The sequence below is a fragment of the Raphanus sativus genome, chromosome 6 (genome assembly GCF_000801105.2).
Source record: "Raphanus sativus cultivar WK10039 chromosome 6, ASM80110v3, whole genome shotgun sequence".
Lineage (NCBI taxonomy): Eukaryota > Viridiplantae > Streptophyta > Magnoliopsida > Brassicales > Brassicaceae > Raphanus > Raphanus sativus.
The window spans coordinates 45,738,812-45,764,972 of record NC_079516.1 but is presented as its reverse complement, the minus strand read 5'-3'; the positions used below and the strand labels follow the sequence as shown (position 1 = coordinate 45,764,972).

Here is a 26,161-nt window from a genome sequence, read left to right as displayed (position 1 = left end):
ATAGTGGGGGGCCTATGGATCATCTTAAACGGGGTCAGACTAATAATAAAAAGAAAAAAATATTATCTGGAAGTCAATATGAGAATCAAACGCTTTTTCTGGGGGTCAAGACTCAAGAGACACTTTGAACCAACAATGCTGTCGAATCTTTTAAAATTTTTCTTACATTTAAAGTTTTTTAGCGTATTTTAGGGCTTCATTTGCCTTAGTGGGTCTGCCTTTGTTCGCAAATGAACATGGTAAAATATTTTATTTATATAGAAAATGTAATTTGTTCAAAAGAAAAGAAAATGTTAAAACGAATCATTTTAGAATTTTATATTTTTTTATAAAATACGTGTAAGCTAGTCTTTCTTCGGGAGTCTGCATTAATAAATTGTTCTTTCTGAAATTTAAAATCTGAATTTCTTAAAATTTGTATAGTCTAAAATTCGAACCATACACCTGAATGTAAAATCTTTAGACCTTAACAAGTAAGCTACGGTGGTTCCACATAATTTTATATTGCAAAGACTATATATAATAGATAATTTAGACCAAATTACTACATATAGTTTTTATACGAAGAAAGTGTATCAAGTACTAGTACAGATCAGAGAGTTGAGCAACTAGTCGTAATACTAAATTACTAACTATTATTAGATCATGGACAATATATATTTGGAAATGCGAGTGATGGGTATGAATAGAAAATTAGATTTCATGATGATTACAAATTCATGAAGATGCAAATGCAATTCCTGATAATAGTAGAGAAAAATCTAAAGTCGATGCAAAACGATTTTATGATATATTAGATGGTATAAAAGAATTCATCTATGTAAAGAATACGTTTCGAGATAAATTAAAAATGACTATATAGTTTAAATGAAAATTAAAAGTGATCATAATCTATAAAAGACGAAAAAACAGAACACTTTTATGAAATATTTTAGTCTAAGACGCCAATATAATTTCATAAATGATGTATTAGGGTGCAAATGAAGACATCAAATATACAGGGGCGTTCCTGATATGGAGGAGACCCTAAACAATTTAGTAAGAAATTTTCAAAAAATTTTTTTTTTTACAAATCGGGGGCCTTTTTCCATACTAATTTTTGTAAAAATTTTGGGGGTCCTAAGCGAATGTTTCATCTCTATGGTTGTGTTTTCCACCAGTCAATAGGTGGGATTTTGAGGAGTTGGATTTGGTTCTTGAGTTGATGGAGAAGAAAAGCGTGGTTCTTGATCTCGATGCTTACAAGATTTTGATTGATGGGTTCACTAGTTATGGCAAGGTTGAAGAAGCAGAGAGGTTTGTTTCGACGATGCATGGTTTGTTTCGACGATGCATGATGAGAAGCTTAAGGTGGAGACTTATCTGTATAATCTGATCATTAACGGGCACTCTCGATTAGGATTAGTGGAGAAAGCGTTTGAGTTACATAGCGAGATGATTTCTGGAGATGTTGTTTCGGACAAGGATACGTATCGGGGGTCGATGAATGGACTATGCAAAGCAGGGAGAGTGTTGAGAGCCAATCTCCACAATCTCCAGCATTCTTAATACAAAACTTTTATTATGCAATCAGAACGATCCTTACTCAAAAAAAGATAATTATTTCTCATTTAAACAAAGCTACTCATTGAGTCATTTCCCCAAGAGAAGAAAATAACTTAAAAACATCGCAGATAGATAGATGGGGGACAAGAGATACACATGTGACATGTGCAACTTCATTACACCATGAGGCCCTCAGGTGCAGCAGCAGCAGCAGCCTTAGGTTTAGGCTTATCAACAACGATAGCCTGAGTGGTCAGCACCATCCCTGCAACCGAAGCAGCGTTCTGAAGCGCACATCTGGTCACTTTAGCCGGATCAATCACTCCAGCTTCCAACAGATTCTCATAGGTATCAGTCATGGCGTTGTACCCTAGCTCCCATTCACTGAACATAATCTTCTCCACCACAACTTCTCCTTCAATCCCAGCGTTCTGCGCAATAAGTGCTGCTGGTGCCACCAATGCCTGTCCCATTGAAACCACACATAACCCCCTCATGAGACTGAACTTTAAACCGAATATTAAAAAACTAAGGAGTGTCTTCTTACCTTCTGTACTATATCAGCTCCAAGACGTTCATCAGCGTCCTCAAACGTCTCCTTAATGGCAGGGATAACAGTGGAGAGATGCACCAGAGTCGCACCACCACCGGGGACTATCCCTTCCTCGATAGCAGCAAAGGTAGCGTTCTTCGCGTCCTCGATACGAAGCTTACGGTCCTCCAGCTCGGTTTCAGTCGCTGCTCCGACTTTAATGACGGCAACACCACCAGAGAGTTTGGCTATTCTCTCAGCGAGCTTCTCCGAGTCGTACACAGAGTCAGTCTCGAACAGTTCCTTCTTCAGCTGGGAGATACGAGCTTGCAACTCGTCCTTGGAAGCCGCATCTGCGATCAGCGTAGTCGAGTCTTTGCTTATGGTCACTTTACGTGCAATACCCAACTGATCTATGGTTGTGTTTTCCACCAGCAGGCCCATGTCAAGGGCTTGGTACTCAGCTCCTGTCAAGATTGCGATATCTTGAAGCATAGCTTTCCTCCTTTCTCCAAACCCTGGAGCTTTCACGGCAACAACGTTGAGAACACCGCGGAGTTTGTTAACAACGAGAGTTGCTAAGGCCTCCCCTGTAACATCCTCTGCGATGATCAGCAGCGGAGCACGAAGCTGAGTGGTCTTCTCCAAGATTGGGATGATGTCTTTGATGGCAGTGATCTTCTGATCAGTGATCAACACTCTCGCGTTCTCGAACTCAACCAGCAGCTTCTCGGGGTTTGTAACGAACTGAGGCGAGATGTAGCCTCTGTCAATCTCCATCCCTTCTTCGACTTCGACGGTGGTCTCGAAAGAGGACGAAGACTCGATGGACAGAACACCGTCAGGTCCAACTTTGTCGATGGCGTCAGCGATCATCGCTCCCACAAGCTCGTCGTTTCCAGCTGAGATTGTAGCCACGGCTCTGATGTCGCTACCGCCTTTGACGGGTCTAGCTCTCTTCTCGAGCTCTTCGATCAAACCTTGAACAGTCTTGTCGATTCCTCGCTTGAGGGAGACGGGATTGGCGCCAGAAGTGACGCTCAACAATCCGTGTTTGATGATTTCACGAGCCAGGACAGAGGCAGTGGTTGTTCCATCACCAGCGGAGTCATTAGTCTTACTCGCAACCTTTATCATAACAACAACAAATCAATCACATTGTCAGGAGGAATAACAATAAAAGATAAAAGCACTAACCTCACGGATAAGTGCAGCACCAGCATTCTCCATGGCGTCAGGTAACTCGATAGCCCTAGCAATGGTGACTCCATCGTTCACAACCTTGGGACTTCCAAACTCATCCAACACAACATTCCTCCCTTCAAAACATCATCACATCACATCACAACACATTACATCACAACAACACATGGAACAGCCAGTAATAATATTAATAATACCTCTAGGGCCAAGAGTGAGACCAACAGCATCAGCAAGCTTGTCGATACCAGCTTGAAGAGCAGCTCTGGAGCTCTGGTCGAAAGCAATCTCCTTGACGTTAGCTCTAACGCTGAAACGTCTGTTTGCTTTCCTGTAGCTTACTCTTTGACCTTTCTGCTGACTTCCACCACTCAGCTTTCCCTGCACACACCCACATAGATACGATTTATCCGTTAAGCCACAGATTCAATCTCTTAACAATCAAAGTAACCATTTTTTTTTTCAACAACCCAGAAACCAATAAAGCAATTCAAGAAGCTGAAACTGAGAAAGTAACCAACTTTCAACAACCCAGAAACCAATAAAGCATACAGACAGAATAAAGTAATGGTTAAAAGTTTCAGACAGAGCCCTTCTTTACCTGTCGTGGGGAGCAGAGGACAGAGGCGGAAGTGAGAGCGTTTGCAGTCGCCATTTTTTTTTTCAGACCGGAGGAGAACGTTTCTGGGCGTGTGGATAAGGAAATGGTTTTGACACTTAAAAATGAAAGTGAGGGGATTGGGTTAGGGTTTAGATAGATAGAGAGCAGGTGAGAGAGAGAGAGAGGATCCAGAAGATTCTTTTTCATTTCGTAACGAGAACCGTTGATTTGAGAAAAAAGGCTTCACCTAAAGGGCCTGTTTTGTTTTAACTGTTTATGGCCCAAAATGCATAACATGTAGTACTTCGAATTGTCGCGTACGTCCTCTCCTCTTTTTCTTTTACATTTCGAGTAAGTACTTTCTTCCCGGAATTTATGGGAAAATGTAAGAGTAAAATAAATTTGCTCAAAAAAAAATGTAAAATAAATTAAAAAAATGCTGGTTAATAGAAAATATGTTAGGCAATCATAGAAAAAAAATAAACCATGGACAAAACTTTTTATATAACTTTTTTCTTTTTGAGTTATCAATAGATTCGGACCGAAATCTTATTCTTTCTAAATTTGAAACCACATCATGTAATTTCGTTCTAGTAGTCATTCAAACTAGAGACCACTGACACAATAGCCAGGATCCTTTCCAGTCGACATAATGACATGTGGTCATATAACCTTACATACTTATTGAATGAGAACTTTCGTTTGTTCGAATCTTGACTTATTGTCAGATAGTTTTTGGAAAGAACACTTTTTTCTTTCCAAAAACAGATTGAAGGTCATATTTTCCATGTACAAGAAGAACTCACACCATGTTTTAGAAAAATATATACATTGAAAAAAGAGGAACTCACACCCAATCCAACACATGGAGCTATCCCGTTTAGCATTCATCTGAGATGACTCATCATCTTATAGTAAAAGCCTTGAGGAACACCTACCCATGTATTCTCCAGCTATTTTATTTAAAAATACACATTTCTACCGACGGAAAAACCTTAAAAATGTGATATATGTATTACAGATACTCACTCATTGAACTTCAATTCACTTGGTAATTTATATATACCAAATTCTTAGGTATAGAGACAGCTGCTAAAACTTAGAGAATTGAGAATAAGGATTATTAAGCCAATCCTTAGTAATGGTCACATGGTAAGTTTTTGGTTTGATCACCTTTTGGCAAGCTGATAATTTTTCAGGTCCCTTCGGTCCCTGTCAGCTTCGGTTCCTCTTCACAGCTCTGTTGCTAATGCGTGCAACAATTTTGGGTGGTATATTGCTTCACCACGATCTGACAAGGCAACATAGCTTCATATTTATCTTACATCCATCACCTGCCCTATTTTCTGTGTGGATGCTGACTTATATATCTGGTCTACTACAACTAGGAACCAAAGTTTAGGACCTTAGACCATCGGCAACAACACAAGCTACGGCTAATGTTATCTGCTTTAAAGGAACCATCTCGAGAAAAAGCTTCAATATGTGGGTTGCGAACATGAACAGATTGCCAACTAGAGCAAGGCTGTGCTTATGATAAAATTAGAGATCATCTGCTCTTGACTTGCGACTACAACACTAGGGTCTGGTGCCTTTGCATCTCAACACCTCAACCCGCCAGCTACGATGTTCACTAATTGATCTGAACTTCTCTCCTGGATACAAGGTAACTCATGGGATGCTCCCTCTCTGTTGAGGATTGGAGGTTCAATCGATCTTATATCATCTTTGGAAACAAAGAAACAATGTCTAGCACAACAACCTTGTCCAACCACTGAAACAATTTTCAGATTCATTGACAAGGAGATGTGAAACACCATCACTGCTAGAAGAGATAGGAAGCAATTCCTCAAACTTATGGCTAAGTGGATGCGCTGAACGTGGAAACTCGTCCAGCTTTTCTTCATTCGGGTTGCTACCTTGTGTTTTAGTTTTTTTGCCAAGGTATAACACAATTTAAATCATTTTTTCTTTGTAAAATCTAAACCTTCATTTATATGATATTAAAAAAAAAATTGTACTAAAACCACAATTAATATTTTTAAAATAATGGAAAAAGGAAGTAAAGTTGGAAGAGAAATGAGAAAAAGGTCTCTCCAATGAGAATCTTCCTATATTTTAAGAGAATCATTATCACACTGTTATTGGCTAAATAAATTTTACATAAACAAGTAAAAATCATAGTAATAATAGTATATTAAATTGAGAACTAATATTGACATCTACAATTATTAATGCTCTAGTTATCTTGTAAAACTAGATTCATATTAGTAATCAAGAAATTTAATGATTGGCAATGACTGTAAGTATTTTGGATAACCATTTTTTTCTAAACCATTTTTATAAAGTAGTCATGATTTACTTTTAAAAAATAAAATTATAGCAAAAAAGTTAAAAAGAAAAATATATTAGCTTTCAAAATCAAGTTTTATACCGTTTTTATTATGTGCTTTGAAAATAATTTTACAGCAAAACAAATTAAAATCAAATAAAAAAAATCACGACCTATTTTCTAAAACAAAATATTTAAAGTTACAGCCCCAACCAATCACCACAAACACCACACTACTATTGCTTAATCTTTTTTTTTTTGAAGAAGAAGGGCTTCTATTGCTTATATCACTAATCACTATTTCTTAAACATGCAAGTCTGCCGTGAATTACTTTTATATACCATAAGATTTGAATCTGAAATCCACATATAAAAGAGACTTTGTTATAAATCCATTCCTTTTCGATCGCATGTGATCACACTCTCATCATTAGCCACACTACAACAACCCCTTAAACACCTCTCCAGGCTCCACCAAACACCTGTCTATATATGTTTCAAACGTAACAAGTATATAGCAAGTATTTAATACTATAGGTCTCTCTTTCTTTTTGCCTTATGGTCACCAGACTCGTCACGACTATTATTCTACTTCGACGTCCGAACCTAGTGTATGACATATACCGTTATACGGTTGACCATCAAGCCGCCATACTATAGGCTTTTTCATAGTTTTTCAAGAATTCAGTTTTATACATTTTATATTTTATTTGTCAGGGATCATTATTATAAAACAAACAAAGAAATAACTATGTGTCTGTTTGGCTCAATATACTTGGTATTAGACGAGATTACAATACATCCGTAGTCATGGGTAATTTATTTATTTTTATTTGAAATTAGTATTACTAACTTCTAATCTAAAATTATAATTTCTTATCATTTTTAGTTCTTTTTGGATAAATTATACTTATTTTTTAAATACTTTATATGCTTAATATAATAATTTGAAAAACTATTATTGTAAATAATAACATTGCTCAACCAACCATAATTAAAATAATATGATTATTTAATAATTTTAATAATATATTTTTATCAAGTTAAAATTTATCACTACAATTTTAGTATCAAAACTTTCAAATATTTATTTATAAAATTTTAGATATTTAATATTATTTAAATATTTATTTTTATAATAGTCCATTTATAAATTTGAGTATACTTACTTAAATTTAATTTATAATTTATAAAATAGTTGGTCAAATTAATTAATTATGTTATTTATTATTTTAGTTATCTTTATTAATTATATATGAAAATATATCATAGAAGTTTTTTGTATGTCATTAATGAAAATTAAATAAACTTAATTTATCAGCAAAAAAGTGAACCAAATATTAAGGGATTGTGTTGGAAAGAGACATGGATGTATGAGTTCCCTGTGAATCACTGAATCTGTGATTATCCGACTTCGATGCAAATTCTAACCATTTCTCGCCAAATCAGAGGAGAAATTAGAGTTACTACCACAAAACCTTAGTATTACTTTTGCCCTTAAATTAAACATGAATAATAATATAAATATGTGTATGTATAGTTAAATGGATAATAAAGAAATAATCCCTAGAAATCGGGGATTTCATATACTTTATGTAATTGGAAATGAAGTCACACATATACTGTAATTTATCAGATCAGCTACTTAATATTGTCTTATGGTGGTTGTGTCAAAATATGTGGATATTATAAGATAGTCAAATCGTGTATGATGTGTGATAGCGACGATGGAAGATAGCAAAGAAGTTCACATGCCACATATGCAAATCCACTCATACTATCTTATTTCCCAGAATCGATGGGTTGGTGTTTTAGGCGGATTTCAATTTCCGAAAGTTGAGTTATACAATACTTTTTTTTTCCGTCTGATAAAATTTCATTCAAAAAAAAACACATGTTTTTACACAATCTGGCGAATAATAAGACATCCCCAGAAACAAAATCCTAAACAACATGCAGCTAAAACCCACACCGGAATGATATAGATAGAAAGCATAAGAACAAAAGCCGCAACCAAACTTTTTAGTTTAATACATATCCGTTTGTTTTTGTTTGATACATAAACCAAACTTTTTAATTTACCTGTTTTATACCTGAAACTCTCTAAATACAAACTACAAAAGTAAACAAATAAATAATAAAAGCTAGGTGATATAGTCATAGTCACACACTCGCATGGATCATTCTTGCATATAGAGGTATTAAAGAGGATTGTCACTCTTTTGGTCATCAATTTTAACGCTTTACTAGAGATATTTGTTCGGAAACTCGCTAGACATTACACGTGATACGGTCTAGCAATTTATTGGAAAATCGGAAAAAGTTGAAAATATGTAAGACACAATTTTCTGTACTTTTATACGTATAATACCTTAATTTTGAACACATAAATGTATTCAATTTATTTTTAAATTTACTTTTATTTTTGTTTGAAAAACCCGCTAAAAGCATCTCTAATGGTTCTCTATTTATTCCTCTATAATTTACACTGTAAAAATAAATAGAAAACTATTAGAGATGCTCTTAGTCCTTCTCCTCCCGACTCCCAAGTATTGCGCTAAAATCTGTTCTGGAAGCAATCGATACTTTCTTCTGTATTTTTTTTGTTTTTACTAAAATTACTTTGCTAAGTGTGTGAAACGGAAGTAGCTCGAAAAGCAAATGGGACTTTGGCCCACACAGAGGAATTTTGTCTTTTTTAAACGCATTCCCTTTCGGTTTCCATGTGATCACACACTCTCATCATTATCCCCACTCTCAGAGAAAAAAATCAGTTCTAATTAGTGGTTCAGTGATACATACCAACAAATGTTTGCTTGCAATGCTTCACATTTCACATTTCAAATTTAAACACAGAAGGTTGATAACTATAATCATTGTCACCTATACTTATAAATAATTTATTTTCTAATCATGTTAGCCAACACATAGAACTCTCGGGATTTTCAGAGTTTCAAGATTATCAGCATATTTTGTGAAAATTTAAATTATTAAAAATATATGCTTACATTAAATATAAAAAATAATTAGCGTTTGTAATTTTCATCAACTATCAGATATATTTTTCTTTGTATTTTTGTTGCGGTCCTTTTATTATCAAAACAGGATCAGATTAACTCCTTACTATCTTATAGAATTATGACAATTCCTTATTATCAAATATGCTGAGATTAAATTTAAACATTTTAAAAAATTGTTTGTATTTTTAATTAGCAATCAGTTATTTTTTGCAATCTTTTCATATAGAAAATAGGGACTGGAAACGGAAGTTTTTTTTTTTTTGGTCACAGAGGAAACGGAAGCTAAACACAGACTGTATTAGTATAAAACACTCTATATATAAAACACGCTAGCACACATGTCTCAAAAACATAACAACACAACTATAAAACCTCTTCGTCGTTTGACTCTCTCTCTCTCCCTTGAAATCTGGAACAGATCATTCACACCTCTCACCCCCTTTCTCTCAGTTATATTCCTTCCACGCTTGTTTCATTCCTTCTCATGATATCTTGAGGATCCTCACCAAACTTCTTCCTTCGCTCTCGATTTCTCTGTCAAAGAAAATCAAAATCGGAGAAAGGAAACCATGAAGATTGTTCCATCTCTTATCCTTCTCCTCCTGGTAAGTCCTCCCTCTCTGTCTTTCGATTCATATGCTTCTCTACTCTAATGGTTGATTTGTTTCTATTACGAGATTGTAATTCAATGCATTAGCTACATTTGTTTATCCTAATTTTATTTCTTTCATTTTCTCTGAATTGTTTTTTTTCTTCTTTTTTTCGAAGTACACAAAATGTTTTAATTATCTGAATTGTTTTTTTGTTGTTTTTTTGGTTTGAATTTACCGATGCAGATTCTGTGTAATATTCTGTATGGAGTAGAAGCAAGAAAATCAGCAGGATATTGTGCTATGTATGATATCTGTGGAGCACGGACCGACGGGAAAGTACTTAATTGCCCTTTTAACGTTCCTGCTGTGAAGGTGCGCGACCTTTCATTTATTGCTTCTTGCTGATTTAATTTTGATATTTTTTTTTTTGACAGAGCAAATTCCAAATGATTTTTTTTGTTTGTACAGTAATTAATGATGTTGTTTGGTTTCATAAAAATGTTTCACAGCCCGATGATTTGTTCTCATCAAAGATACAGAGCTTGTGCCCAACCATCACAGGCAACGTTTGTTGTACTGAGACTCAATTCGACACGCTACGTTCACAAGTACAACAGGTAAAAACAACATCTCAACAACAAACCTATTTACTTTTGATATTGATGTTTTAACTTTCACCCAAAAGCTTTTAATGTGATAGCTATAGTTCAGTAAGTACTATTAATTTTCTAAACCTCTTTGATGCTGTTGACAAGGACTACAATTACTAGGAATGTTTATTTGAAAAAAAATGTTTTATTGTTAAAGTGGTTGTGACTTTTAGTACAGTTATTAATGTGATGACAATAGTTAAATATTTCATAGCTATAGTTCAGTAAGTACAGTATTAATTTTCTAAACCTCTCTCATTTCTGTTGATAAGGACTACAACACATATTACTAGGAATGTTTATTTGAAAAAAAAATGTTTTATTGTTCAAGTGGTTGTGGTTGTGACTTTGTGAGTTATTAATGTGATGACTATGGGTTATATCTTCGTGTTTAAACCCTTTTATCTTAATTATAAATATATTTTTTATGTGAAAAATGACTGTCGTTTTTTGTGTGTGTGTGTCAGGCTATTCCCTTTGTTGTAGGCTGCCCAGCATGCTTGAGGAACTTTCTGAATCTTTTTTGTGAACTTACTTGCTCTCCTGATCAAAGTCTATTTATCAACGTCACTTCCACCGCAAAGGTACTCATATAAACACACATTTTTTTTAAAAAAGATTCTGATTGCTTCAAACATCAAGTAGCTTATGTCCAAAGTGCTGCTGTGTTTTGGTGGCAGATCAAGAGTAACTCGACTGTGGATGCGATTCAGTACTACATAACCGATGCTTTCGGAGAAGGGATGTATGAATCTTGCAAGAATGTGAAGTTCGGTAGCTCGAATAGCCTAGCTTTAGATTTTCTCGGTGGAGGTGCAACGAACTTTAAGGGTAGAGGCTAAGCTTTTCCTTTTCTTAACTACTTCATAATCATTGTTGCGTCTAGGAACATAACTCACGTATGTCCTGTTCTGTCATTCAGAGTGGTTTGCATTTATCGGCCAGAAAGCTGATGTTAATGTGCCAGGCTCGCCCTATGGGATCAAGTTTTTGCCGAGCCCACCAGTGTCATCTGGAATGAAGCCTATGAATGTGTCTTCTTATTCATGCCATGACGATACTCTTGGATGCTCTTGTGGTGATTGCCCTTCTGCAGCTGCTTGTTCCAGTACATCAGCACCTCCTACTCCGATAAAACGTTCTTGCTCAATCAAGATTGGATCGCTTGAGGTAATTGACTGTAGATTTTGTTTATTTTTTTGCTAATGCTTAATGAATAACATGTTTCCTGGTTGTTGTTTTTTTTTTATAATAATGCAGGTTAAATGTGTTGATTTCGTGCTAGCCATTTTGTATATTGTCTTGGTTTCGTTGTTTCTTGGAGGAGGTTTGATTCACCGAGCAAAGAGTAAGAAAAAGAGCTCACCGTCCTCAGAGCCCAAAGGAGAACAAAGTTCTGTCAAACCAGACACTATTCAAGCACAGGTTTACTTAATTTTGTGCTTAGCCTTTGCAGCAGCACTATTACAGTTGAAGTTTCTCATTGCTTTATTTTATGTTTCTCTTAGATGCTACAAAACACACCACAGAGAAATTGGTCTCAGCTGTCAACAGTACAAGGATACTTGGCCAGATTTTACAGGTTCATACTCTGTGTAGCTTTAGCTTCAAAATTAGGAGTTAACTGACATTTTTGTCTTGTTATCTGTTTTTTTCTTCTCCAGCAAGTATGGGATCTGGGTAGCAAGACACCCAGCTCTCGTTTTGAGTGTGTCAGTCTTTGTAGTTCTTCTACTTTGTGTGGGTCTGATCCGATTCAAAGTTGAGACACGGCCTGATAAGGTAGCTACTGTAACCTTTTTCTTCTTCTTTCAGGCATATGCAGCCTGTTTAAAACTTTTCTAGTAAGCGTTCTTATGTTACTGTATGTATGTTGCAGCTATGGGTAGGTGCAGGGAGCAGAGCCGCTGAAGAGAAACGATTCTTTGACACCCATCTTGCTCCTTTCTACAGAATTGAACAGGTTTCACTTCCTCTATCAAACTTTTCTTCTCTCTGTTACAATTTTTTTTGAAGGCCTTAACTAAGTTATCAAGCATGGAAAATTCTGCAGCTAATAATAGCAACAGTTCCAACATCTTCTCACGAAAATGCCCCGGAAATTTTGACTGATGACAATATTAAGTTACTTTTTGACATACAGAAGAAGGTATCTCTTCTTACTCATTTCTCACTGTTTTTTATTTTTAAATTCCATCTGATCACCAACATAATGTTTCATGTAAAATAATGTTTGTTTTAAATATGTTAGGTTGATGGACTCCGGGCAAATCACTCAGGTTCAATGGTTTCTCTGACAGACATTTGCATGAAACCACTTGGAGAAGACTGTGCCACACAGAGTCTTCTGCAGGTTAGTTAGCCTTCCTTCCTTTTTTTTTAAATAGTACTTGAGATTAGGTTTACTAGTCCTTAACGTATCTTGTGGATTTATTTTCTTCTTGTGGCAGTATTTCAAGATGATACCAAAAAATTATGATGAGTTTGGAGGCGTCGATCATGTTAAATATTGCTTTGAGGTAATACCTCATAAATCTATGTAGTATTCCATTTTAATAACTCTGTCTTAGTTGCGATTTATAGCCATTTTGTTATATGCTCACCCACACTTCTCTTCAGCATTTCACCTCGTCAGAATCATGTCTGAGTGCATTTAAAGGTCCCCTTGATCCAACAGTCGCACTAGGAGGTTTCTCAGGGAACAGTTATAGTGAGGTAATAGTCTTCAAGTTTGTTAAGAGTAACCACATAGAGTTTATTTCAATTTTACATGAAATATCTAATACCTTTTTAATTGACAGGCTTCTGCTTTCATTGTGACTTATCCTGTGGACAATGCTGTTGACAACAAAGGTAACAAAACTGAGAGAGCTGTGGCTTGGGAGAAAGCATTCATCCAGCTCGCCAAGGTTTGGAGTCTTTGAATACAAAAACAAATTGATATCTTAAAATGCTATGTTTTATATCATTTGTTCTGTTGACGTTTATTGTGACAGGATGAGTTGTTGCCAATGGTTAAATCAAAAGGTTTGACTCTTGCTTTCTCTTCGGAAAGTTCTATTGAAGAAGAGCTGAAAAGAGAAAGCACAGCAGATATCATGACTATAGCCGTGAGTTCCCTTGTTTTGTTCTCTAGTCTATACATATATTATCTTCTTCTTTTTTTTGCTTCGAATCTTGTCTTCTGTTCCTACTCTGTTTGGTTTCTAATACGTCTTGTACTTGTTCTGTTTCTTTGGTTCAGATAAGTTATCTTGTCATGTTTGCATATATATCACTGACACTTGGGGATACACCTCGTTTGAATTCCTTTTATATTACATCCAAGGTATGATAATGATTCTGATCCTCGTAGTGAAGCTACTTTTTAAACTTCAAAAATAATATATTTACTTATGCATTATTAATTACAGGTTTGCCTTGGTCTTTCTGGTGTTCTTCTTGTCATGCTGTCTGTCCTCGGCTCCGTAGGATTTTTCAGTGCCATTGGAATGAAATCGACTCTAATCATAATGGAAGTTATACCTTTTCTTGTTTTGGCTGTAAGTTTGTGTCTGGTTCTGCTAAAATATCTATAGCCTGATGTTGTGGCCCATATTGTTCTTAATATCTAAACCTTACAGGTCGGTGTTGATAATATGTGCATACTGGTTCACTCCGTTAAGAGGCAAGAGCAAGAGCTGCCTCTGGAGAGACGAGTAAGCAATGCCCTTATGGAAGTTGGACCATCGATTACTCTTGCGAGTCTAGCCGAGATTCTAGCTTTTGCTGTTGGTGCTTATATTAAGATGCCAGCTGTTCGAGTGTTCTCCTTGTTTGCTGGTCAGTAAAAACTTTTCAGCACGTGAATGCTTTCATGTTCTTCCTTGTGTCTGTTCCTTTTTAACGATTCTATGCTTCATGTTTGCAGCATTGGCTGTCCTTTTGGACTTCATTCTCCAGATTACTGCTTTTGTTGCCTTGATAGTATTTGACTTCCGAAGGACTGAGGATAAGCGAGTTGATTGCTTCCCATGTATTAAGAGACCACAATCATCAGATGGTGATAACAAAGGTAATAAAATCACTCTTAGGATTCATTCTAGACTTGTGTGAAATCAAATTCTCATTGGAGTTGTCTTTGTATCATACTTCAGGGGTAGGTCAGAAAAAACCTGGACCTTTGACTCGATATATGAAGGTATTTCATAAGTCAACTTATATACCTTAGGAGATGGTTTGTGTCCTACATAAATAGTGATAACTTGATTCTAACACATTCAGGAAGTCCATGCACCCATTCTCAGCCATTGGGCAGTTAAAATAGTGGTTATTGCCTTCTTCTTTGGCTTAGCTATGGCTGGAATCGTGAGTTTCTGACCTATATTTTTTTTTTCATTAGCCGTTGAAATTATCATTTATAATATATTGTGTGTTGTGACCATGTAGGCATTGTCCACTCGGATTGAGCCTGGTTTGGAGCAACAGATTGTTCTTCCTCAGGACTCGTATCTTCAGGTTTTGCATTGATGTTACCAAATCATAAAACGTACCCAATCTAGAATATCTCTAACAAGTTCCTCTCTCTTTTTTCTTTTCATTTAGGATTACTTCAATAATATTGAAACATATCTTCGAATAGGTCCACCTCTTTACTTTGTTCTGAAGAATTATAACTACAGGTAATATCACTTTTTGTGTTTTCTTAGATGTAAGAGTTTTAGTCCAACATGTGTTATTAAAAATCTCAATTTTCCTTTTATGTTCTCAGCTCGGAATCAAGCCAGACAAATCAACTTTGTTCCATTAACAAGTGTGATTCTAATTCTCTTATGAACGAGGTACATATCTCATCTGCATCATTTATTCTTTTTAATTCATCCTCTTTTGTTTTCTTGCACATTCACAGTATGTCTTTCATAATCCCATTTTAAAATGGTTCTAAAGCTGATTCTTGTATCCGTAGATTGCAAAGGCTTCTTTGACCCCAGAACTAAGCTACATAGCTAAGCCAGCTGCTTCATGGGTCGATGACTTTCTTGTGTGGTTATCTCCCGAGGCATTTGGCTGCTGCCGGAAGTTTACAAACGGTACCTTTTGTCCCCCTGATGACCAGGTAAGAGTTCAGTTTTGGTGTTACAAAACATCATTATGATAAAAAATGTGTTAGAGCAATTGATGACTTACTGATGGCTAATTCCCTTTGTACTAATTGTGTTGCATTTGTAGCCTCCTTGTTGCCCTGCTGATCAAGGGAGCTGTGGCCTAAGTGAAGTTTGCAAAGACTGCACAACGGTAATTTTTATTCATTATGATGGTCTAATTACCATTGTCCGTGCTATGTGTTCATTTACTCTTTTGCAACTTCTGTAATTTATCTATTTCATGTGTGGTGGTTGTGCAGTGCTTTCGTCATGCAGATTTAAGTAGTGACCGCCCATCCACAGTCCAATTCAGAGAGAAGCTTCCTTGGTTCCTTAGCGCACTTCCTTCTGCTGATTGTGCTAAAGGTGGCCATGGTGCTTATTCTACTAGTGTTGATTTGCAAGGTCAGTTTTCACGCTGTCCCCCTCTTTATTTTTTTCTTAATCTTATGGATTATGTCATTGTATCGATAACGAAATGTGTGATATTTATGCTCTCTTTTTTTTTCTATAATGCAGGATATAAAAATGGTATCATCCAAGCTTCATCGTTCCGCACTTATCACACACCTCTTAACAAGCAGGTATTTTCTTTTCTTATCTCATCTCAAAGTATGTATGTAGCCCACGTCTGATATAAGTTTTGTTCTTTCAGGCTGACTTTGTTAATTCAATGAGAGCTGCTCAAGAGTTTAGTTCCAAAGTTTCTCGTTCTTTAAAGGTACAATAATATACTCTGATTGATTCATGTTCAGCTTCTTGGTATCGTCCTTTCATTTTCCCTAATGATTCATCATCACCATGGTCTCTGCCATAGTTTCTTCTTAGTGATGGCTAACTTGTGAATGATTTCTCTTTCAGATGGAGATATATCCATACTCAGTGTTCTATATGTTCTTTGAGCAATATCTCGACATATGGAAAACTGCATTAATCAACCTCTCCATTGCCATCGGTTTGTAACTCTCTTCCAGTCCTAGAGATCTTTAGTTTGAGTTTCTAGTTTTTAAGTATTGATCTTTACATTTTGAGTTCACATATTGAATGTTGTTTTCATGTTACAGCTGCCGTCTTTGCGGTGTGTTTAATCATCACATGCAGGTAGGTATCACACTATTTAAGCTCATTTCCAATGCAGTTCACTTACAAGTCTAAATATGATTGAAAACTTGTGTCTGCTTTCTAACTCAGTTTTTGGAGCTCTGCTATTATCCTGCTGGTGATTGCAATGCTCATCATTGATCTCCTGGTAAGTCAATACTCTAATTTTCAATTTACGAATAAAATCCATAACACTGATTTTCATATATACTCAAATGAGGTTACTGATGTTTTTATATTCTTATGAGCCCTTTTGATTTGAAACGTGCACAGGGAGTAATGGCAGTCTTTCATATCCAGCTAAACGCACTATCTGTTGTAAATCTAATCATGTCAGTGGGCATAGCGGTTGAGTTCTGTGTACACATAACACATGCTTTCTCGGTCAGCTTCCCCCTTCTTGTCTGTAGTTATCAGTATTCACAACATGATATTTTTCTTTTTTTTAAGAAAATCCTGACAAGACTTTTCTAAACGCTCAGACAAGCTCTGGGAACAGGAACCAAAGGATGAAAGAGGCGCTTGGTGGGATGGGAGCTTCAGTTTTCAGGTATATTCGTCGTCTCTCTTCAACTCTTGACTCATTAGCTTAAAATTAGTAAACATATGTTCTGGATACTGTTTTGCAGTGGAATTACATTGACAAAGCTAGTTGGAGTGATTGTGCTTGGCTTCTCAAAGTCGGAAGTGTTTGTGGTATGATGTGCTTCTTGTGATAGATTTCTTGAAGTCCTTTTGTTTCCTCGTTTTAACCATTTTCATATTTTCTTACAGGTCTACTACTTCAAGATGTATTTGGCACTAGTCCTCCTCGGTTTCTTGCACGGCCTTGTATTCTTACCGGTAAGTCATGATCATGCAAAACACTCTTTCAATGTTAAATGGTTTTGTTATGATTGTTCTGACATGAGAGATGATTTGGGACTATGAAGGTGTTCTTGAGCATGTTTGGCCCAGCTCCAAGACATGTAGAAGGGGATAATAAGCAAGATCCTCAACCTTCGGTTTCATCGCTGCCGTAGAGGCTCAATTAGGGGTTTTTGATTCTTTATTTACAAAGGTTTTGTTTTGGATACATCTTCTATTTGTAAATGGTTAAAGATTTGTTTCACCCATAGCCACATAGAAAAGCTAAGTTCAGTGCGTAGCAGAAATTTTTTAATAAGAGAATCACATTAGGATGTGGAGAATCTGCAGGAAGATAAAAACGGTATTAAAAGAAAACTGATGAATGAAAAATCTAGGTTTAGCTAGGAATGTGAACGAAGCAAAACAAAAAAACTCAGACCCCAAATGAATTAGGGGAGAAGAAGAAAAACTAATCTCGTCTTTGTGGAACTAATTTGCCACAAAACTTCAAACATTTTAAGGGTAAGATGTCAATGCATTTTATGTTTACGGAGCTAATCCATGTTCAATACTCCCTTTTGTCACTTTAAGTTTATTTTTTGTTTCAACAAAATGTCATTTTAAACTTTCAATATAATTTTTTGGTTCTTTAAAGATCATTGGGACAAAACACCGCAAGTTATACAGTTTTTTTTTTTTTTTTTTTTTGACATCAATGGCTGTTCTGTCACTCAAACTTAAAGTTGTCTAAGAATCAAAGACCCAAATAAAACAGAAGATTAGATTCCTATGAAAAATTCAGACGGTTTTGGCTTAAGCGTCTATTGTCTTAGTACATGAATTTCATGATCTTGAAAATTTGGAACCATCCTTGAATACCTGGAATAACTTGGCCATGCTAGTGGGATTTTGATCATCGAGAATATTGTATATATAATATATGCCAAGGGTCAGTGTCCTTTAAAACTTAAGTGGATCAAGCAAATGTTTTCGTTCCGTTCAACGTTTCAACCAATTTGTATATTCTGCGACAACAAATAAACAATCAACATTGCAACAAATATTTCATGAAAAAACTAAGCTTACTGAATCTGATGATGATGATGTCCAAGACAAAACTGATCTTCACCCAACACATCAACACTAAAGAACAACAACACTCGAGAACAAACTGATCGTATTAACCATCCGAGACGATGATTATCATCCCATACCTAATAAAAAAAATGAATTAAGTAGATTATGATAAAAATTATTAGAGAAACATAAAATAGTGTTTTTGTTGCCACAACAACAATACAGCTTCTTTTCAGATTTCTCCCTCTTTCTCTCTTTATTCTAGTTAAACTACGGAGCCCTAAATCTCCCCTCTTTCTTTCTTATGAATCCCTAATTGTTAGGTTTCCGACATTGTAAATCTCGAAATCGAATCTATGGCGAAAGGCACAGCCACAGGTTGCAAAAGGGAATTGCAATTCATGTTGAAATCTCAGTCGGAGATCTGCGGAGGAGAGTCTCTAGGTCGGACCCGTGGAAGCAAAAGCTCGATTACCCGCCACCGCCACTCCACAACGAGTACGGATCCCACCACCAGTCGGGTCCTTAGGTCTGCTGGGATAAAGAAGATGCGTCTCATTACAAAAGAAGACGAGGGTGTTGCAATGTCTGATTCTGTTGTCGAAGAAGAAAAGAGCGACGTTGTCGACGAGGTTGTTGACGAAGGGAAGGGATCTTTCTGTGAATCTGTAAAGGAACGTTCGGTTGTGCTGGCATGTCCTGCTAGTTCTAGTGACCTGGCGAAGCTGACTTCAAGAACTTCTTGTCGTGTTAAGTTGAAAAGTGGTGGTCTTCTTGGTGGTTATGGAAAGCCCGGTACAAGGTTGACCCGATCCATGTTGAAGCCTGGGTGTATTAAATCTGAGCCTAACGTTGATGATGGTATGGATCCGGAAAGGGAAGCTAAAGTTAGTTGCAAATCTGAGGCTAAGGGTGATGAAGATCATAGAAGTTCAGAGAAAGATGCTAAAGTTAGTGAAGAAAGTTGTGTTGATGCGGCTACTTTAGTGGCATGTGGGACTCGGGAGGATGATCCGATTGGATTGTCGCTGACGAGTGGTCTTAGACCTTGTGGTGTTAGCAAGGCAGTGAAGGACAGAGTAGATAAGCCTTTGAGTAGGTTAACTAGGTCATTAGTAGTCAAACAAGAGAGTGATTTGGAAAATAACACCGAATCTTCTGACTTGGGCAAGGTAGATGTGCATGCCGCCAATGATGTCGACATGGATGATTTTCAAAATCCTTCGGTTACAACTCCTAGCAAACGTGGAAGGCCTAGAAAATTTATGAGGAACTTCCCAGCGAAGCTGAAAGAACTTTTCGATTCTAGAATTCTTGAGGGGCTAACTGTGTACTATCTTCGATGTGCAAAGGTACATTTTATGCCTTTCTTTTTGTTTCTGTTCTTGTAAAGTAGTAGTAAAAGGATCTGGCGTTTTGTGCTAATGTGGATATCACCATCGTAGATGAGAGAGGCTGGGGCTAGAGGGCTTAAAGGAGTAATCAAAGGATCTGGCGTTTTGTGCTTTTGTTGTGCCTGCAAAGGAACTCAAGTTAGTGACTCACTTACTGTTCTTGAAGATCTTGTAGTTGGCCCGGTTCTTGTAACTTTTTCAATTTTTATTTCCTCAGGTGGTTAGCCCCGCAGTGTACGAGCATCATGCTTCTAGCATAAATAAGCGCTCGACTGAATATATTTTGCTGGAATCTGGATTCACGCTTCGTGATGTCATGAATGCATGCAAGGAAACTCCCTTTGATACACTAGAAGAAAAACTTCGTGGGGTAGTTGGACCAGATTTAAAGAAATCTAGCCTGTGTTTCAGTTGCCAAGGTTGCTGATTGGTACAAAGACTGTTTTCACTTTCTCTTTACCTGTAACTAAAAGTATTCAGACTGGTTACATCTAATTGATTGCAGGTCCAATGATTGAGCCTCGTGAAACAAAGTCGTTATTTTTGTGCAAATCGTGTTTGGAGAGAAAGGAGCCAGAACTCCCTACCAGTCCTTCTCAAGCAACTGGTGCTCATAAGGGGTATGTACGTCTCATCTTTCTTTATTTTCTTTGCAACTCAATCATATGAAAGTAAGATGAACATACATTTATCCTGTGCTGAAGGTAAAATGAAAAATTAGTAAAATTTCTTTCGGAAAAAAGGATTACGAGCTGTATGCATGTATACGCCTCTATTATATGGTTGCTTATGTAGAATTTTGTTATCACTAATATGCATAACTTTGTTTTAGGTAAAGCCATAAGTTATGCTAACCTTTATCTATTTGATTGATTCCTAATCTGACCTCGATTTCGTACAGATCGTCTAACCCAAGTGTGGTTCCAAAAACTATCCTTGATAGGTCAATATCCAGTGCTCGCCAAAGTAACATGCGTGAACTACAAACCCAAAAGTGAGTAGTGTTTTTACATGTATGGCGCCAAATATGTGATGGTTTTGCGTTCTTGTTATATTTAATGCGTTTCGTTTTTTTGACTAAGATGCATATATCGGTTACATCATATTTTCTATTGGCTTAAATTTATCTTGGGTTTTTACAGGTCACCTGAGCCTTCAGGAACTATTGCGAATGAGTCAAAATCCAGCTCCATCAAAAGCAACAGCCATAGGAAACTAACCAGAAAGTGAGTTGTGTGGTTATAAGTGTGACAGCACTTATTCGATCTATCTATGGTCAAGTTCTAGATTGTCGTCTTTCCTAGCTGTCTGTCATACTAGTTTTAGGTCTCAGTCCATCTTTTGTCCTTTTGAAAGGGATTTGCGGCTGCACAAACTTGTTTTTGAGGATGATGTACTGCCAGATGGGACCGAAGTGGCTTATTTTGTTGCTGGAAAGGTTAGATTTCCATGAAAAATGGCTTTTCTCAAGCGCGTCAGTGTAACTTTATCTACTCCAACCATTTCTTTCATTATGCAGAAACTGCTTGTCGGCTACAAGAAGGGATTTGGGATACATTGTTCTTGTTGCAACAAAGTGGTAAGCTCTCTTTAATGTCGTCATATGTTCTTTCCTGGGGTGAAGTATAGGGCTCTGGGTCAGCCTTTATAATTTTTATGAGACCAGGTCAGTCCTTCCGCGTTTGAGGCCCATGCTGGCTGTGCAAGTCGTCGGAAGCCGTAAGTTCCTTGTAACTATTTCCATATCTATGCCCTAGTAGTAATGTATTTGTGCCAGTTGCACTGCTTCTTGTTTTTTCTCCATTTTCCTGTTATAATCATACTATAGTAACTTCATATAATAATCTGCTACAAATACAAGAGACTGATGATTGTTATAGTGAAACTACTTCGGAAACCTGAAAACAAGAACCATTCTTTCTTCTCTGTGGTTGCACACTGTATAGACAAAGAACATACACACTTATACCCATACGTGACAGAATTATACATTAAACCTTGGTACTTAAAACTACGTAGTAGTAAAAGCCGTGGATCCCTGAGATAATTGATTGTGTAATTTTACAGAAAAAGGTGTTGAAATAACTAGTTGTTCTTCAATTGATGTTCAGGTTTCAGCACATTTATACAACCAATGGCGTGTCTCTTCATGAACTATCAGTAGCACTATCAAAGGACGAGAAGTTTTCCATCCGTGAAAATGATGACATTTGCCGTATCTGTCAGGACGGGGGTGAACTCTTGTGTTGTGATACCTGTCCAAGATCATATCATATAGGTTCCTTTTTTTGCAACTTTCCATTTCTTTGTTGTAGTTCTTCTATTGCTATCTTAAAGAGTGTATTTTTTTGGAGTGTTAACTTGATGGTTCCTAATTTCCTGTTTTGGTTGTATCTAGCATGTGCTGGTTTATCAAGCCTTCCCAGTGAGAGGTGGTCCTGCCAATATTGTGTGAATATGATTGAGAGAGAGAAGTGCGTGGAGAGCAATCGTAACGCCGTTGCAGCTGGTAGAGTTCGTGGAGTTGATGCAATTGCTCAGATAGCCACAAGATGCATTCGAATTGTCAGCTCTCTTGTGAGTGAACTCCCAAGTGTGTGCGTGTTGTGCAGGTGATCGATATTTTCTCTTATGTCATGTATAACTCTATTTGCCCGTCTTGTGTCCCGTTAATGAGTTATCTAATTTCCTGGCGACCTTATTGAAATTGTAATGAGTTCGTATTTGGATAGCGTTTTATCTCATGTTTTTTAATTTAAAGTTACTTGAGTATGTGAGGTTCAGAGATGCGTATACAAGGGCTGCTTTCTCCTAGTTGAAACCGTTTCCTTGCGAGCTTGACCTTTCTTAATTTCTTTGCTCTTGCAGAGGCCATAGTTTTTGCAGGTTGGGCTTCAGTTCTCGCACTGTGATACTCTGTGATCAGGTGTTTTGTTGGTCATTGTTATATTGCGATCTCTGCCTCTTAATTCTGCATTTGGTTTTCACCTTATTCCGTTTCTCTGTTTTCTCGTCAGTGTGAAAAGGAGTTCCATGTTGGCTGTTTGAAAGACCATAACATTGCTGATCTCAAGGTGCTCAACTTCTTTGGCTCTTTTTTCTCTCTTATTATTTCCTCTTGGATGATACCTCATTATTAATCTCTTCCATCCTTGTTTATGCTTTAACAGGAGCTACCTAAAGATAAATGGTTTTGTTCCCCTGGGTGCAAAAAGATCAACACTTCATTAGGCGATCTGATAGTTCAAGGAGAAGAGAAGAAGCTTAGTAACAATTTCCTGAATTTTATACGGAAGAAGCAAAAACCTAATGAAGAAAGCTGTCCAAATGACAATTCCACTCCAAACATAAGATGGAGGATCCTTAGTGGAAAGTTGGCCTCTTCGGATGATACAAAGGAGTTTCTTAAGAAGGCCCTTTCGATTCTTCATGTAACTCCCGGGCTACAATTCAGACTCATCCGTACTTTGTTCCCTTCTATTTTTGTATGAATGGTTTAACTCTTTTTTTTGTCATGGTCTGCCTCAGGAGCGGTTTGATCCCATCTGTGAATCTGGGACCAGAGGAGATCTCATTCCAGCCATGGTGTATGGGTAAGTGCAGATGATTGTAATGTCATATCTCTTTAGTGCATTATTATGCCTTAGCTGATAAAACTACGTTGGGTTTGTGTGAAACAGAAAGAAAGCAAAAGGCCATGATTTCAGTGGCATGTACTGCACCATGTTGACTGTGGAGTTAAGATTCTTCATCTTTCCAGTTTATATTATTTTGTGAAGCCTACCTATTTCATCTTGTTAATTTATGTTTTCTTTTTGTCTCTTGCTTGTGCAGTGAAGTGATTGTTTCCGTTGGAATCTTTAGGGTTTTAGGACCTGAACTTGCGGAACTCCCTCTGGTTGCTACCACTAGAGATTATCAAGGACAGGTAATTATTAGCTTTGATGTTGATGAACCTTCATTTTTTTTTTGTGTTCTTGGGGAGTTTATGTTCTTTTTTTTTTTGGAAAAAGGGTTACTTTCAGTGCCTGTTTGATTGCATAGAGAGGGTGCTTGGATCCCTAAACGTGAAACAACTGGTGCTGCCAGCAGCAGATGAAGCCAAATCCATATGGACTGACAAATTCGGTTTCACCAAGATGACGGAAGAGGAGGTATATATGAGTAAAACAGAAGTCAATAAACATATATATAAACCCATCCCAATATCTCTGATACACAACTGTGTGTGTGTGTGTGTGTGTTTTAGGTGAACGAATGCAGAAAAGACTACTCGGTGATGGTCTTTCATGGAACATCTATGTTGAGAAAGAAGGTACCTGGAACGAGCAGTGCTGACGTGAGTAAAGCTGAAGGTTAATATTTTTGGGTTTCTTTTGGAAGTAGGTGAATCGATATAGGTTTCGATGATGCCTCTCTTTATGCTTTGTATTTCTTTGGTTAGTAGTAGACGCGTATTAGTAGTGTACAGGTTTTTTTCCCACCTAATGTGTCGTCTTTGGCAACTGAAAGAGATGCACAAAAGGGTTGGGTCATGTTGTAGAATAGTTAGAGAGACGAGGCAAGCTATTTTCCTAACTCTCGTCTTCTGGGGTCTTATTAGTGGCGATTGTATAAGTAGCTAATTTTTTGTAGTGCCAAGACGAAAATGAAAAAAAAAAATATTTCTTTGCCTCTTCCCCCGTCCACTCCCAGTAACTATATTTCCACCATTTGTTGGTAGGATAATCAAAGCAAACCGAAGAAGTAGAAATTCATCAACATATTACAAGTTACAACTATCACAAAATAATGTTAATATTTAATAGTTTCCGGTTATAGAGTGAGGGAATTGGATACACTGAACCAAGGACAGCAAACCGGTTCGGTTAACAATTTGAAATTCCAATTCCAATAGAATGAGCGGGAAGGAGCGCCTCTAAAGGAATTTCAAACACCAGAAAGCAAAAACAGACGCTGGCCCTCTTCATCATCATCTAGATCCTTATAAACTACACCTCTGCCCCTCCCCAAATCTACTTTTATTATTTGTGCCGATCGCACTGCTTATCAAGGTTTACGTCTTTTCTCTTCGTTGTTAGGGTTTCAGATTGCTTTTGTTGTGAGAGAGATGGGTCAGATCCAGTACTCTGACAAATACTCTGATGATACTTTTGAGTACAGGTCTGTTTTTGATGATTCCTTCTCCTCCCATTTAAAAAAAAAAAAAATTGGATTCGATATCTGGTTTTTATATTTTTAATATCTGATTCTGATGTGACAGGCACGTGGTACTTCCTCCTGAGGTTGCTAAGCTTCTCCCCAAGAATCGTATTCTCTCCGAAGTAAATTTTCTATCATCATTAAGGACATTCCTCTATTCATTCATGTAACTGAGATCTCAAACTTGTTTAGACGTTTAGAGTTATGAGAGTTTGTTCTATAATTGTGTTTACAGAATGAGTGGCGTGGCATAGGAGTGCAGCAAAGCCGTGGATGGGTCCATTACGCCATTCATCGTCCTGAGCCGCACATCATGCTCTTCAGGAGGACTCTCAACTACCAGCACAACCCAAGCCATGGGGCTAATTAGTAGGAATTATGCTTCCCCCCCTCCCCATAGTTTATATGTCTCTCTCGTAAACATTAAGCTTTTATGAACACACTCTATGAACCACGTTATGTAAGACTCTAAATGCTCTTTGCTAGGCTTTGTTTGGATTCACGTTATGAACCACTTTTATCATTTTATACCCAGTCTCGTTTCTCTCTACGCATTTTGTGGTGGTTTTGTATTCCCAACTGAAGCCATTTTTCGGGAATATATGGTTGGATGTGCACGGAAGTGAAGACTCGAGACGATAACACCATGTTGATAGGTTTCTTTTCAAAGGAACTCGGTTGTGTGTGTGTGTGTGTGTGTGTGTGTGTGTACCGACATGCAGTCTCAGATTGCAAATTATTGACGATCTACACAAAAAGGACATGTTGGTATTTGTTTGATACATAAATGATCTTTAACCATTTGGATGAACTTATAATCTCACTCCATGGTTTGTTCTGCAGCAGAGGCTAACGTCATTTTGTAAACAAACCTTTTTTTTTTGGTCAAACTAAAACACACTTTTTTTTTTGTCAAACTAAATCAAACTTCTAAATTAGTTA

The 26,161-nt window shown here is 36.9% G+C and overlaps 4 protein-coding genes across 5 annotated transcripts; 3 read left to right on the top strand and 1 right to left on the bottom strand.

The window, feature by feature from the left end:
- Positions 1-1,541: 1,541 nt before the first annotated feature.
- Positions 1,542-4,037, bottom strand: LOC108812666 (ruBisCO large subunit-binding protein subunit alpha, chloroplastic). The gene is made up of 5 exons (XM_018584991.2): positions 3,879-4,037; positions 3,478-3,658; positions 3,275-3,396; positions 2,093-3,205; positions 1,542-2,009 (listed from the first exon to the last, which is right to left on the bottom strand). Exons 1-5 carry the CDS (start codon positions 3,930-3,932, stop codon positions 1,722-1,724), a joined length of 1,758 nt encoding a protein of 585 aa, XP_018440493.1. The 5' UTR covers positions 3,933-4,037; the 3' UTR covers positions 1,542-1,721.
- A 5,533-nt stretch (positions 4,038-9,570) lies between these two features.
- Positions 9,571-17,812, top strand: LOC108813280 (uncharacterized). Its single transcript, XM_018585798.2, has 38 exons — positions 9,571-9,835; positions 10,067-10,195; positions 10,333-10,440; positions 10,941-11,057; positions 11,154-11,304; positions 11,396-11,643; positions 11,734-11,898; positions 11,982-12,055; positions 12,138-12,255; positions 12,353-12,436; positions 12,527-12,622; positions 12,725-12,826; positions 12,924-12,992; positions 13,093-13,188; positions 13,275-13,382; positions 13,470-13,583; positions 13,718-13,801; positions 13,887-14,015; positions 14,097-14,295; positions 14,384-14,527; positions 14,610-14,653; positions 14,737-14,820; positions 14,902-14,970; positions 15,058-15,134; positions 15,224-15,293; positions 15,419-15,568; positions 15,682-15,747; positions 15,857-16,001; positions 16,116-16,180; positions 16,252-16,317; positions 16,458-16,551; positions 16,661-16,697; positions 16,788-16,845; positions 16,971-17,081; positions 17,180-17,247; positions 17,327-17,393; positions 17,472-17,540; positions 17,630-17,812. Exons 1-38 carry the CDS (start codon positions 9,800-9,802, stop codon positions 17,717-17,719), a joined length of 3,801 nt encoding a protein of 1,266 aa, XP_018441300.1. The 5' UTR covers positions 9,571-9,799; the 3' UTR covers positions 17,720-17,812.
- A 998-nt stretch (positions 17,813-18,810) lies between these two features.
- LOC108811609 (uncharacterized) lies at positions 18,811-24,692 on the top strand. Of its 2 annotated transcripts, none has more exons than XM_018583673.2 (19): positions 18,811-19,975; positions 20,069-20,155; positions 20,235-20,436; positions 20,523-20,637; positions 20,961-21,011; positions 21,160-21,243; positions 21,374-21,455; positions 21,537-21,596; positions 21,684-21,736; positions 22,129-22,295; positions 22,416-22,629; positions 22,886-22,943; positions 23,035-23,091; positions 23,188-23,448; positions 23,546-23,610; positions 23,698-23,754; positions 23,852-23,945; positions 24,031-24,171; positions 24,267-24,692. In XM_018583673.2, the coding sequence occupies exons 1-19, from the start codon at positions 18,980-18,982 to the stop codon at positions 24,375-24,377; spliced, it is 2,955 nt and encodes a 984-aa protein (XP_018439175.1). In that variant the 5' UTR covers positions 18,811-18,979; the 3' UTR covers positions 24,378-24,692. The 2 variants fall into 2 exon arrangements, with proteins under 2 accessions (XP_018439175.1, XP_018439174.1); XM_018583672.2 differs by having other exon boundaries at positions 18,812-19,975; positions 20,919-21,011.
- Positions 24,693-24,959: 267 nt separating this feature from the next.
- LOC108811611 (cyclin-dependent kinases regulatory subunit 2) lies at positions 24,960-25,769 on the top strand. Its single transcript, XM_018583677.2, has 3 exons — positions 24,960-25,180; positions 25,281-25,341; positions 25,455-25,769. Exons 1-3 carry the CDS (start codon positions 25,128-25,130, stop codon positions 25,587-25,589), a joined length of 249 nt encoding a protein of 82 aa, XP_018439179.1. The 5' UTR covers positions 24,960-25,127; the 3' UTR covers positions 25,590-25,769.
- Positions 25,770-26,161: the final 392 nt, after the last annotated feature.